Source organism: Vanessa cardui, chromosome 8 (genome assembly GCF_905220365.1).
Source record: "Vanessa cardui chromosome 8, ilVanCard2.1, whole genome shotgun sequence".
NCBI classification, from domain to species: Eukaryota; Metazoa; Arthropoda; class Insecta; order Lepidoptera; family Nymphalidae; genus Vanessa; species Vanessa cardui.
The window spans coordinates 8,331,471-8,345,546 of NC_061130.1; the positions used below are offsets into that span (position 1 = coordinate 8,331,471).

Here is a 14,076-nt window from a genome sequence, read left to right on the forward strand (position 1 = left end):
AGCTCGAGTGTTTGGTTCGTGGCTTATTATTCTGAAACTTCAAAAATAAAGCGACAATTAAGACTATTTTGTAGTACTTCCTATGTGCTTAATAATTATATTAATTTAAATTGTTGTTTTTATTATTGTTTTAATATAGGTATAATCAAATATTTTTAGCATTCAAGCATAATTAACGAAAATATCTTATACATACTACATACTACTAAATTATAAATAAAAATACATTAATATTATTTTTTAAATATAATGCCGGTTATTGCTATTGATATTTAAATTGTTAGATCTTTATGTGTTCACTCTGTATCCTTGATGGAACCGTCTAAGAAATACTTGCAAACATCATTATAATTAATTTTCATAATCTTTCTTTTAAAATAGATACATATATATGGAGATTATTCCATCACGTTACTCGAGTGTGGGCTATTGATCACGCATTTGAAAGAATTATCTGAAAATATTTACAGATATTACAATTTTCATTTCCAGTCGAGAAAGATATTAATAATAAACACATAATTGTCGAATCGTCGGCTATATTTGTTCTTTCTTCAGAAATATGTTCTTCTGTGTATATTTCCTAAACTACATCAACTCGACTGTATACTCTATGGTTTATAATAATATTACTAACAATTTATGTTATCTGTGTCGTGCGTTAGGCTTTGATAACATATGTGAGTATTTATACCACTTTGTTGTGGACAGCGAACAAGACCAGTCAATCGTGTTGTGATTTGCAGTAAAAATGGTGAAAGTTGATATTAAATACACTAAGGTAAATTTCCAGAGCATTTTTCTAATGTTAAATAAAATGCATCTGTTTCAATTATCTACTATTTTTTGTATTTAATTTAATAATAAGTGTTTTTTACTTTTATTTATTTAAATTAAATATTATGTTGTTGTTATTGTTGTAATAATCGAGTGATTTAAATTTAACTTCAATGTGATATCCTAATTGAAACAAATGCATCCGTTTTAACTATCTACTATTTTAATTATTATTACTACTTAATATTACGTTTTGGATATTAACCAAAATTATATCACTCTATGTATTATGAATAAGAGAAGTCTAAGTTTTTAGCTGATGTAAGAATTTTTTCTTTATTAATTAAATGATTATGTTCAGTCACTAAAATAGATACCTACATATAAATAATATTGTTATAGTGTTATAAAAAAAAATATTAAATATTTTGTTTAACTAAAAAAAAAACAACACATTTAAATTAAAAGAATAGTATAAGTATAGTAATAGCGGAACCGCTATTACTCAAAAAATTAAATTGGGTGCTTATGATGTGTGAAATAAAAAAATGTCTTAACTGCATAATAAGCAATATTAACACCCTCACGGAAAAGTCCGTACGATCAGTCGGCAACACGTACACTCCTACAGTGATAATTGTTCAAATTAATTAACGCGCGCTTCCCCGGCTTCCTGATACACATGTCCAACTTCTATCACGAAATCATGATATTGATGAATATATTTCACTTGGTAGTAATGCTTTGTGCGAGCCCGTCTGGGTAGGTACCACCCACTCATCAGTCATTCTACCGCCAAATAACAGTACTCAGTATTGTTGTGTTCCGGTTTAAAGGGTGAGTTAGCCAGTGTTACTACAGGCACAAGGGACGTAACATCTTAGTTCCCAAGGTTGGTGGCACATTGACGATGTAAGGAATAGTTAATATTTCTTACAGCGTCATTGTCTATGGGTGATGGTGACCATTTACCATCAGGTGGCTCATATGCTCGTCGCCAATTCATACCATAAAAAAAAAATATACTCATCAATAAAAACGTCCTAAATTATTTACTCTGGTCTGTATATGATATGACGGTCGTATCATTTAGATAACGTCAAAAATCCATAATGCAGATGTTTAGGACTCTATAGTGTCGAGGCTCGTAATAAAGTGTATTTTGATTTTGTTTTATAAAACAAAAGCAATATGCTGGTAGACCACTTTTCTATAGCTTTTCACAATTTTAATATTCGAAAAATTCAAGCCTATCGTATCACAGTCTTTACTTCATATACGTGTTTAAGAAACCTGTAAAATCGATTACTACAAAAGCCAGCGCCCCATATGACTGATGCTCCGATTTTTTTCAGCATACTTAAACAAATGAACCACGTTTTTGTTTCATTTGACCAACTATGTAGAAATTTTATTCGCAATTAATCTCTCAAAGTCTTGTGCTAAAATTAATACTTTTTTATATTAAGTATAGTATATAAATAAAAATAAAAATATCAAGAAAAAGAAAAATCGACTTCAAACAGAACACTATTTTAAAACAAATAAATATGCACTAAAAAGTAAAAAAAAAATAATTGCATATTCAATATATTTTTAGGATCCTCCTAGGTAAAATAAGATGAAAAATATTAGACTACTTAAAAGTCGATTTACGATTATATAACGTAGTTATATTTGTTGTTATATTTGGAGCCGGTGCCTATGCTCAGAAAATTCGCAAAATTTCACTAAACTACCCTTGAAGTATATCCTTTATAGTAAAATAATCATCAAAATTGATTGGAGCAATTTTATTTATTTATTTAAGATCCACTTAGTTAGTAGTAGTAGTAGCTTAGTTCTAAATGCATTATCTTTTAAGGCAGATACAGTATGCAAATATTAGGAAGTTTTTAAATCATTTATTACATTATATTAAAAACGTATTAACTTATTGGTAAAAAATATTAAAATCTCTATATATAAAAATTAGGTTACATGTGGTTACATTAAAAACTAGCTATACCCGCCCGCTTCGCTGGGCATTAATCGAAAAAAATTTTTTTTTTCATTTTGTAATTATTTAAAACCGAGATGGTCCAGTGGTTAGAACTCGTGCATCTTAACCGATGATTTCGGGTTCAAACCCAGGCAAGCACCACTGTATATATGTGCTTAATTTGTGTTTATAATTCATCTCGTGTTCAGCGGTGAAGGAAAACATCGTGAGGAAACCTGCATGTGTCTAATTTCATTGAAATTCTGACACATGTGCATTCCACCAACCCGCACTGGAACAGCGTGGTGGAATATGTTCCAAGCCCTCTCCTAAATGAGAGAGGAGGCCATTAGCCCAGCAGTGGGAAATTTACAGGCTGTTACTTTACTTTTTACTTTTTTTTTAATTAATTACTGATCATCAACAATGTACAAATAATAAAGAGAAAAAAACGTGCGAGATCTAATCAAATTCTTAGAAAAAAAAAATTATATTCGTCATCTATTTCATCTTCTTCAATGAAGTTCTCGATAGGCTGCAGATTGGTCATAACACCTATAAAATTATACGATTTTATATAGGTACGATGAAATTTTTAATTAAATTTCTATAGTCTATAAAAGTTCGCATCAAACCAACACGTCCTCTTTTATCCGGTTCTATCGAATATCAATGTTATTACATTTACAGCCTTGTCAATACTTGCGAACGTACGTCAAAGCATCCGAGCATAGCATCCGTCAGAGCATATTCGTGCATATGTCGTGGACTTCCACTGTACGAAGATCTTTGTCCAATATCAGCAGATACTTTATCATTCGATATTGTATATCGTAAATAAATGTACTCTTTGGCTCAGAGTTTTGATTGGTTGTATCGAATTTAGTTTAATCGTCGGCCATAGCGTACATGTCAACAATGAATTGTTAAAACAGTTGACGACACTTCAGAATATATTTAGATTGATTATCTCTAATCATTATACGATACGCAAAAAAAGCATACAACTAACTCATCGATGTCACAGAACCTGCCATGAGAATATTTTGATACAGTCCGAGATTAAATCCATCATCTGCTCGCATAAACATAATTGGATAATCGTAATAATTGTCATACTATTGATGTGTTTCAGCGACACCTTGATTGTTTTTGTGTCGCTTAGTGATAACCGAGGTATGTTTTTAATTTCTGTACCGACAACTACAGCTGTGACTTCAGGAGCTACGGCAGCGTTATAACGCCTTTCATGCTCTGCATTTAATGGCATTCTATCTGCATTGATAATGACTTTGATTCATTTGTTGTTTCACCTTCTAGAGTTGTTTTAAAATCTTTTACTAAACATTTATTTTCATAAAGCATAATCCTAAATTTAGCGATGATTTGTCGATTAGTTGTGGTACTGAACATGCATCGAAGATCAATCTTTTTCTACGTTGTCCATGGAATAAATGTCCAGAAACTGGATTTTATTTAGATACACGAAATTATTGTATTGTACAATGTTTGTGGCTCCAAATGATGTCATTTCAAAGCAAGAATTTCTAATATGCTAAAGGAAATATTCAGACTCCTCAGTAGTTCCCGTAACGTAGATAAGAAGAGGTTCTGGTGGTTCAACCAGTTGTGGTAGATACATTTTGTCACTGGAGTAGCACCATATCAGGAGTTTATTTTAAACATCATAGCGTGACAATATGGGCATACTATATTCATTGAACCAATGATCACATCGGGATTTATTGAGATTGGTTCTAGTTCTTGACTTAGTCTATTTTAATCGTTGATCATCCAGTCGTTGGGCTCGCTACAGTGGCGTAGCTAGGTGAGGAAGGGCCCCGATGCATAGAAAGAGAACCGGGCCCTCATCCCCTCTTTTCCATGCCACTTTAACTAATGATTAAAATTAAAATTATAGATACCAAAATAAGAAATCAGAAATCTTCCTTCAGAAGCTTAAGGTTTAGTTTAGAGGGCCCCCTGAACTCCGGGGCCCTGGTTCATTGCACCACCTGGCCCTACGATAGCTACGCTACTGGCTCGCTCGTCAGGTTTTTCAGTATCTCTTGATAAAGATTCTTGTTCGAAGATCTGGAACTTGATCATTACGTTGACTAACTGTTTTGGCAACTCTCAAAGTAGAAATGAAATAATCACTATCTCCTTGAAAAAATACTTATACGTATTCATTTTCATGACAATCGGTTGAACGGTGTAGATATATTTATATCGCAGCGCTACTTGGTGGCGAGTTACATCAAAGGGGATAGCATAATCTCTTTATTCATTTGATCTTAATGATCGATCAAATAGTTTCTGAGTTTATCAATGATACACATACAAACACATCTACTTTTGTATATAGATAGCCTATCATTTGCGCAAGCACATGTTTTTCCAGTATACCAATTTTTATAACGATCGGTGCAGCTGTTCTCGAGTTGTAGCAGAACATACAGACAGACAAAAAAGCCAAAAATGGTAAAAATTTTGTCAGTCAATCATAAAAAGAATACTTATGACGTATTACGACAAAAATAAGCGTACAGGCAGACTCTAGAGATTTATATAGTAGTTATAGATTTAGTATTCACGTGTATTTCATGTATAACTTTGGTGTTTCTATACCGATTTCTATGCTTCTTTTCTATGGAATAGTTAATACTGTTAACTTTTTAATTTGGGATGAATTAGAGTGTTATAAACGCAGGAATAGACTAATATAGTCAGAAAGCTTCGAACTACTAAGCTATTAGGAGTGTCACGTTATTGTCAGTCAACCATAAAAGATAGACAAAGGCTGTCATAGGAATTTTTTCATATAATTTTAAGGAGAACATTTCCGTAATACACAATTTCTATGTAGCTTTAACTATTAAGGTTTTACACGCGACGGAAGCTTAAAATATGGAGTAACTTCTCCCGCTTTCCCGACATTTCCCTCACTGCTCTGCTCCTATTGACTGTAGCGTGATGAAAAGTATACTATAACCAGCTCAGGAGTATGAAAAATAATTGTACCAAGTTTCGTTATAATCCGTCGGGTAGTTTTTGTTTCTATAACGGTTATACGGACAGACAGACAGACAAAAATTTTACTGATTGCATTTTTGGCATCAGTATCGACCCCTGATCACCCCCTGATAGTTATTTTGGAAAAATATTTCATGTACAGAATTGACCTCACCTTGAGGTTATCAATTCGTCTGTATTTTTTTTTTTTATGTTTGTTACCTCATAACTTTTCACTGGGTGGACCGATTTTGATAATTTTTTTTTTGTTTGAAAGGTAGTGCTTCCCGTGGGGTCCCATTTTTTTTTAATTTTTTTCCGATGATGGTATCCATATGAAAACGACATAAGTCTTAAATTTGCATTATGTATATGCGCGACAAATAGGTGAATAACTGAAAATCACGTTAACCAATTTTGATAATTCTTTTTTTATTATAAAATATATACTTCAAGGGTAATTTGGTGAAAGTTTGGTAAGGTTCTGAGCACAGAATCCATGACAAAGTAACGGAACGGAAGGGAACGGAACAATTCTGAGGAGCACGTTAGCGATACTCAGTCGAATCTTTTATTTATAGGTTATTTGGATATTTGAGTCACCTTCCGTAATGTGGTTATGTTTATGTAATTATCATAGTCGAATATTATAATCAACTAGCTACCCACCCCGGCTTCGCACGGGTGCAATACTGATACTAAATATACTACAGAATTTGTTTATTTACGACATCACATAGCAAACTTCTAAAATTATCAGTGTTTCTTTACTATATTGTTCATGTATTATATACACAAACCTTCTCCTTGAATCACACTATCTTTTAAAAAAAACCGCATCTAAATCCGTTGCGTAGATTTAAAGATATAGGGACAGAGAAAGCGACTTTGTTTTATACTATGTAGTGATGGAACTACGGCTCGCAGTTAGGGTGCGATATGGGGCAGAATTTCTTACTATCTTTAATCAAATTTTGTGTATGTGATGTGATGTCATATGATGTACGAAATATAGTTGGTCTTTTTCAAAGTTTTTTTGCTGAGGTTGATTACAGCTCTTTCGAGGGATCCTTGTAGTTTACGCCACATGACGTATTAAATCCGCATTTTCGAAAGTCTATTTTTGCTTTATTCGCAAGTTTCCTTTGAAATTGTCCTCAAAGTAGTTTCTGACTCATATAAACGAAACTCTTAATCTATCCATATTAAGAAAAAATAGTTACTCAACATCAGCTTCACTTAAAATCAAAAAATAAATAAAAATTTTAACAAAAAGAAAAACCAACTTCAAACAAAACAGCATTTTAAAACAAATGAATATGCTCTAAAAAGTAATAAAAATAATTGCGTATTGAACATATTTTTTAGAGTCCTCCTAAGTAAAATGAAATGAAAAATATTAGACTACTTAAAACTCGATTTACGATTATATAATGTAGTTATAATTATTGCTATATTTGGAGTCGGTGTCAGCCAATCAAACCCTACAGTATATCTTACTTTAACAAATATGTTTTTTTACAAATTACCTTTTACACAATAATATACTGGATCAATCAAGGGGCTCGTATCGCAAGGGCAAGGGCACCGTGGCTGACACCGGCTCCAAATATACCAATAACTATAACTACGTTATATAACCGTAAATCGACTTTTAAGTAGTCTAATATTTTTCATTTCATTTTACTTAGGAGGACACTAAAAAATATGTTCAATACGCAATTATTTTTATTACTTTTTAGAGAATATTCATTTGTTTTAAAATGCTGTTTTGTTTGAAGTCGGTTTTTCTTTTTGTTAAAATTTTTATTTATATTATAAGTATAGATTAGATCATTACCTATAATTTTGACTTATTCACCTATTTATCGCGCACATACATAATGCAAATTTAAGACTTATATCGTTTTCATATGGATACCATCATCAGAACTGGACTAAATTAAAATGGGACCCTACGGAAAATACTAGCTTTCAAACAAAAAAAATATCAAAATCGGTCCACCCAGTTAAAAGTTATGATGAGGTAACAAATAACAACAAAAAAAAACACAGACGAATTGATAACCTCCTCCTTTTTGAAGTCGGTTGAAAAGTAGATAACGCGAATGATGAAACTTTTAAAGTTGTATAGGAAGGTATCAATTTATCTGATGGAAAAATCTCCAACATTTTTGCCATCAGATAAATTGATACCATGTATCTCAAGACTGATAATTTAAACAGGAATCTAAAAGCTAACTATAGCACCCACGATAAAGATTATTTCGAGTGATACCACTCTACCAAAGTATATAATTATGACAAAATATTGTGCAATTCGTTAACACACATCAGCGTGAGTAGGCATTTTAAAAGTAAACATTATTTTATAATGTTAAAAACAAACATATTAAATCTTATCACGTTTAAGTTTCGACTATTTTTGTCTAGCTTACATTTACTCTAGACTATTAGATCGTACTCGTTGTTTAGAGCTTACCACTTTTTCGGGCTGTCTGTTTTATGTAAGTAGAAGAAATAGCAAATTAAATAAAATCATCAATAATATACATCCATTAATTAACTTATATACATTTTGCATAAAATTCCATGAATACTGTTTTTCAATAAAGGGTAATTATTTATTGACAAAAAGAGAGGTTTTCTTATTTGTGGACTAAAGACGGAAACTTATTATTTTCCACGACGTTTTCTATGTCGTGGGACATCCGTCAGAATGTCATCATCTGATTTCCTTAAGCTTTTGATTACTTATAAATCAAGCTAATAAACGTTAAACTTAAACGTTAAACTTAAATAACGTTATAAACAGCTTATTACAACACCAAATATAAGTTTGATGTTTAGTCAGAAACCGAGTTAAAAAAATCTCTATTTATACTTCTCTTGATATGTAAACATTTTAACGTTTTTATCTTACACTCAACACAAGGTTAAACAAACTGTTAGGTGCAAATTATAGTGATTGTTGACATAATTAATTAACGTATGATGTTGTAGGGTTGAAATGATTCTATGAATTAAACTACCGAAATTAATGTAACTAATTATTTTTAAGTCTTTATGTAATTTTATTCTTATTTTTTGTACAGTTGTTCATCAACAACGAGTGGGTGGACGCTGTCAGTAAGAAGACTTTTCCCACTATTAACCCTCAAGATGAGACCGTCATCACACAAGTTGCTGAAGGAGACAAGGTGACTTTAATATTGAGCTAAGTGTTACAAATAGTAATGCTTACGTCGTCATATATAACTTTTTCTAAAATATACTCATATAATGTTTGCGTTGTATGCTCATTAAGCAAATATTAATTTTTTGCTCTCGTCTAGACTGATATTGACTTAGCAGTGAAAGCCGCTGTAAAGGCATTCCATCGTTATTCAGAATGGAGACTCCTTGATGCTTCTCAACGAGGCAGACTTCTCCTCAAGTTGGCAGATCTCATTGATAGAGACGTGAAATACTTGGGGGAACTTGAGACCTTAGATTGCGGCAAACCAGTTGCACAGGCAACAGGTGAAGCAGCTTGGTCGGCCCAAATTATCAGATATTATGCCGGAAAAGCTGATAAAATTTTAGGTAGCACTATCCCCGCAGGTAAATAAAGATATATTATATTTTTTATTACATTTCAAGTGTATCATATAAATAGAGTGCTTCTGTTTAAATAAATTTAACTTTTTAGATGGCGAAGTTCTCTCCATGACAATTAAAGAACCAGTAGGCGTCTGTGGTCAAATTCTGCCATGGAACTATCCTATTCCCATGTTTGTTTGGAAGATCGCCCCTGCCCTAGCTGCTGGTATGTTTTTGTTTCATCTGAGGCTTTTCCCTTCGATGAAAACTATTTAACTAATATTGCATGCATATGCATTGATAGCAATAAAGAAAAAATTACCTAAAGTCGTAGTTTGGAAGTCGGATATCTTACACTTCAGCACCAAATCACGTAAAGCAAATCGTTAATGCGTCTGAACTCTTTTTAGTCGCGGTGGATACTGAGAAATTAATTGTGTTTGCGCAGACACTTCAGAACTAATATAATTCGTTTGGATGGAAGTTAATAATAAATTAGCTCTGAATATAAACTTATTGTTATATTTATTTCAGGATGTACTCTCGTCATCAAACCCGCAGAGCAGACTCCTCTCACTGCACTTGCCTTAGCTGCTTTGATCAAAGAAGCTGGTTTTCCACCTGGTGTTGTAAATGTTGTTCCTGGATATGGACCCACTGCTGGTGCGGCCCTCACGGACCACCCTAATGTTGATAAAATGGCTTTTACCGGATCCACTGAGGTGAATTTAATACAATATTACAGGATGATAACTAATCATCACATGATAGTTAACATTGAGATATTTAATATCATTGAAACTTTTAATCACACGTAACACTTAAAATTAGTGTAACTTTAATTGAAAAGTTCCAGTACTAAATTTCAAACTAAGTTCGTATTCCTCAAAGATTCCTTTTCTTCGAGTAGAAATAACATGTCTTTTACAGAATTAAACAATTCTGTAAAAGACATCAACAAACATTTGAATTTTTCAATTGTATTAAGACAACCTATTTATAGATAACAGACTATTAATAATCTCTAAAAAAATAGGTTACACAACAAATATTGTTCAATTATTTACAGATTGGACGTATTATCATGAGTGGTGCTTCCAAAGTAAATCTAAAGCGAGTCACTTTAGAACTCGGAGGAAAGAGCCCTCTAGTTATTTTCAACGATGCAGATGGTAAATAACAATTAGAAAGACTAAAATGTAGAGTTAAAATAAGTTAATTTATTACATACTGTTGATAATATAATCATGAAATAAAACCATGCACTTAGCATATTACGTGTATTGATTCTAATAATTACTTTATTATCAACTAAAGTTATTATGTTTTTTCTGGCAAATGATTCTGAATTTTATTTTGGTTCGAAAAAGAAAAAATAACATTTTAATTAATTTTAGTCGAAAAGGCAGCACAAATCGCTCACAGAGCATGCTTCGCGAACGCTGGCCAGTGCTGTGCCGCTGGAACTAGAACTTTTGTTCAGTCTGGTATCTACGATGCTTTCGTTGCAAAAGCCGCTGAAATTGCTAAAAAACGAACTGTAGGAAATCCCTACGAAGACGTTCAACAAGGACCACAGGTAATTAAGCAAAATAACTCATCAAGAGTTCAGATAATTAATTTGAATAAATATATTTCAATAAAAATATACTTTTATCAATGAGATAATGAAGAAAAAAATATCATATATGATGTACGAAGACATCAAATTAAATGTTCATGTAAAATTTAAAACTAAAACGTAAACCGTTACAAAATACGTTCGTATCGATATAGTATTTATCAAAAAGAAGATTAGGACTGACCTTAGATAAATTAGATATATCTATCTATTTTATAGATTGATAAGGAGATGTTCACAAAAGTCATGGGTTACATCCAATCAGGCAAGTCAGAAGCTCGTTGTGTTGCTGGTGGAGACCGAATTGGTAAAACTGGGTTCTACATCCAGCCTACCGTTTTCGCCGATGTTAAAGACGATATGAAAATTGCTAAAGAAGAAGTAAGATCTTTATGCTAATAATACTTGAGTAAACTTTTTGTTAAGAAAACTAATTGACATATTGTTAACTAATTTATTCACACAGATCTTCGGACCCGTTCAGAGTATCCTTAAGTTCGAAACGTTCGATGAAGTAGTCGACCGCGCAAACAACACCAACTATGGTCTTGGTTCTGGAGTCGTCACGAACGATATCACAACCGCCTTGGCGTTCGTTAAACACATACGCGCAGGCACTGTTTGGTAAATAAATACATTTCGACATTCTACAGCATATCTTATCGATAAATATACACTTACTGCTTGATTTTTTGTTTGCTGCAAATATTCTTAATTCAAATAGCTAATCCATTATTTTCGTTAATAATTAATTATTAGATAAATGTTCATTATGATCTATGGATTTTTATTGAAAAAACCACAAACGCGTTAAAGAAACAACGTGCCGGGTTAAATTTAATTAAATGACAATTATTATTATTTAAAATAAGTTTTATAATAATTAATTATAATTATAGATTATTAACATTTAACTTAATTTTTCAGGGTAAATACGTACGAACAAGTGACGCCCCAAACTCCATTCGGAGGATTTAAGGAATCAGGCATTGGTCGTGAATTGTAAGTCTTTTTTGTCATATAGATATAGACGGTCTGAGAAGTGGGTCATCTAATATCATTAGTTAGGTGATCATCAATGGTCACCAGTTTCCATAGACATTGGAAATGCGAAAAAGATGCCTACAATTTCACATATCTCCAATGCGTTCTTGGGAACTAAGATGTTATGTCCCTTGTACAGTGACACAGGCATCACTCATCCTTAGAATCGGTACACGACAATACTAATACTATAATTGGTTTGCGATAAAATACCCTGAGTGGCCTGCACAAAGCTATACCATAAAGTCAAATCTTTAAGGTATATAAATCTACTAACTGGAAAAATATTTTTATCTGTTGGAAAAGTATAAAAAATTCCAACAAAAAGTTTTATATCAACAAGTTTTTATGCAATATGTACATATATTTTATTATTATGTTAATATTGTATCCAGTATTAATTGAGATAATTTATGAATAAATTTATACTTTCTTTGTAGGGGCGAGGACGGTATTCAGCAATATCTAGAGACCAAAACCGTTACTATCAACCTGCCGAAGAAACCTCAAATGTAACCTATAAACCAGAAAACACCAACCTAATCATATTATAGTAAATAAAAAAGGAGATTATATTCTTAAGTTTTTATCAGAGTACACTTAATTGTACATAACAAGATCTTGCAAATATATTTTTATGTTTTAATAAAATGACATGAGAAATAATAACTAATATTTGACATAACTAAAATGTAACATAATAAGATATCGTTACTACTTTACCTATTTTAAAAACCAATAAGTCCTCAACAAGTTACTGGCTACAAAATAAAACTTTAGGCCATACTTTTATACATTCATGTGAAAATTGTATTTTGATAATGTCTTTTTATTGTACTGCATAATATATATTTTTTTCAAATATTTACTGGCATATGATTTTACTACCTCAAGTGTACCTTTCCCTTAAGCAACATCCACATTAAAGCAACCAGCTCATTTAATTAAAAAAAAATAGATATGAATTAAAATAAAATAAGTAGTAGCTTCCATGTAAATTTAGTTACTATTAAAATGTTTGCTAATGTTTCGAAAATGGCACCAATACCACCCAGACCCCAATAGAGATTTCATAAAAAAATCTGTTCCGTCTTGATGTATCTCTCTATGATATAATATCTCTCTCAAAATATGAAAAAACAAAATAACAATGTTTCTAACTTTTGCAAAGTCCTCATAATTTTTTTTTTATATGATATAAATAAATTTAATGTTTGACGACCTCCGTGGTCGAGTGTTGTGTACACCGGTTTTCATGGGTACGCCACTCTGAGGTCCCGGGTTCGATTCCCGGCCGAGTCGATGTAGATTACCATTAGTTTTCTATGTTGTCTTGGGTCTGGGTGTTTGTGGTACCGTCGTTACTTCTGATTTCCATAACACAAGTGCTTCAGCTACTTACATTGGGATCAAAGTAATGTATGTGATGTTGTCTCATATTTATTATTATTTTTATTAATGTCTGCAAAAAGCGTGGACGAAAATTATAATCGAGATTTACTTTTATATATTTTTTAATTCTCTCTCAATCGAGTCATCTATGATTTTACAAAGAAATTGTCTCAATTAAGATTTCCAGGCATCAACAACAACAACAACAACAGCCTGTAAATTCCCACTGCTGGGCTAAAGGCCTCCTCTCCCTTTGAGGAGAAGGTTTGGAACATATTCCACCACGCTGTTCCAGTGCGGGTTGGTGCAATACACATGTGGCAGAATTACTATGAAATTTGTCACATGCAGGTTTCCTCACGATGTTTTCCTTCACCGCTGAGCACGGGATGAATTATAAAGACATATTAAGCACATTAAACAGCGGTGCTTGCCTGGGTTTGAACCCGCAATCATCGGTTAAGATGCACGCGTTCTAACCACTGGGCCATCTCGACTCCAGGCATACATTCTGTCAATACTTATTCCATTAAATTTGTTACTATCAATATTGCTTTTTATCTCATTCATTCCATTCAATACATGTATGATGTATGCTTTTTGATAGTAACAATAAATATTATTTCATAACTGTCAAATAAGCCACAAAAAGGTCATTCTTAAG

The 14,076-nt window shown here is 32.2% G+C and overlaps 2 protein-coding genes across 2 annotated transcripts in view; one reads left to right on the top strand and one right to left on the bottom strand.

Annotated features, from left to right (window-relative positions):
* The window catches only part of LOC124531766, a 49,847-nt gene that overhangs the window by 2,763 nt on the left and 33,008 nt on the right, over nt 1-14,076 (bottom strand). The gene's annotated exons all lie outside the window — the stretch shown is intronic.
* Nucleotides 653-12,889, top strand: LOC124531930 (aldehyde dehydrogenase X, mitochondrial-like). Its single transcript, XM_047106508.1, has 11 exons — nt 653-781; nt 8,869-8,973; nt 9,109-9,376; nt 9,465-9,581; nt 9,890-10,077; nt 10,425-10,527; nt 10,753-10,934; nt 11,196-11,357; nt 11,443-11,600; nt 11,904-11,978; nt 12,461-12,889. The coding sequence occupies exons 1-11, from the start codon at nt 752-754 to the stop codon at nt 12,534-12,536; spliced, it is 1,464 nt and encodes a 487-aa protein (XP_046962464.1). The 5' UTR covers nt 653-751; the 3' UTR covers nt 12,537-12,889.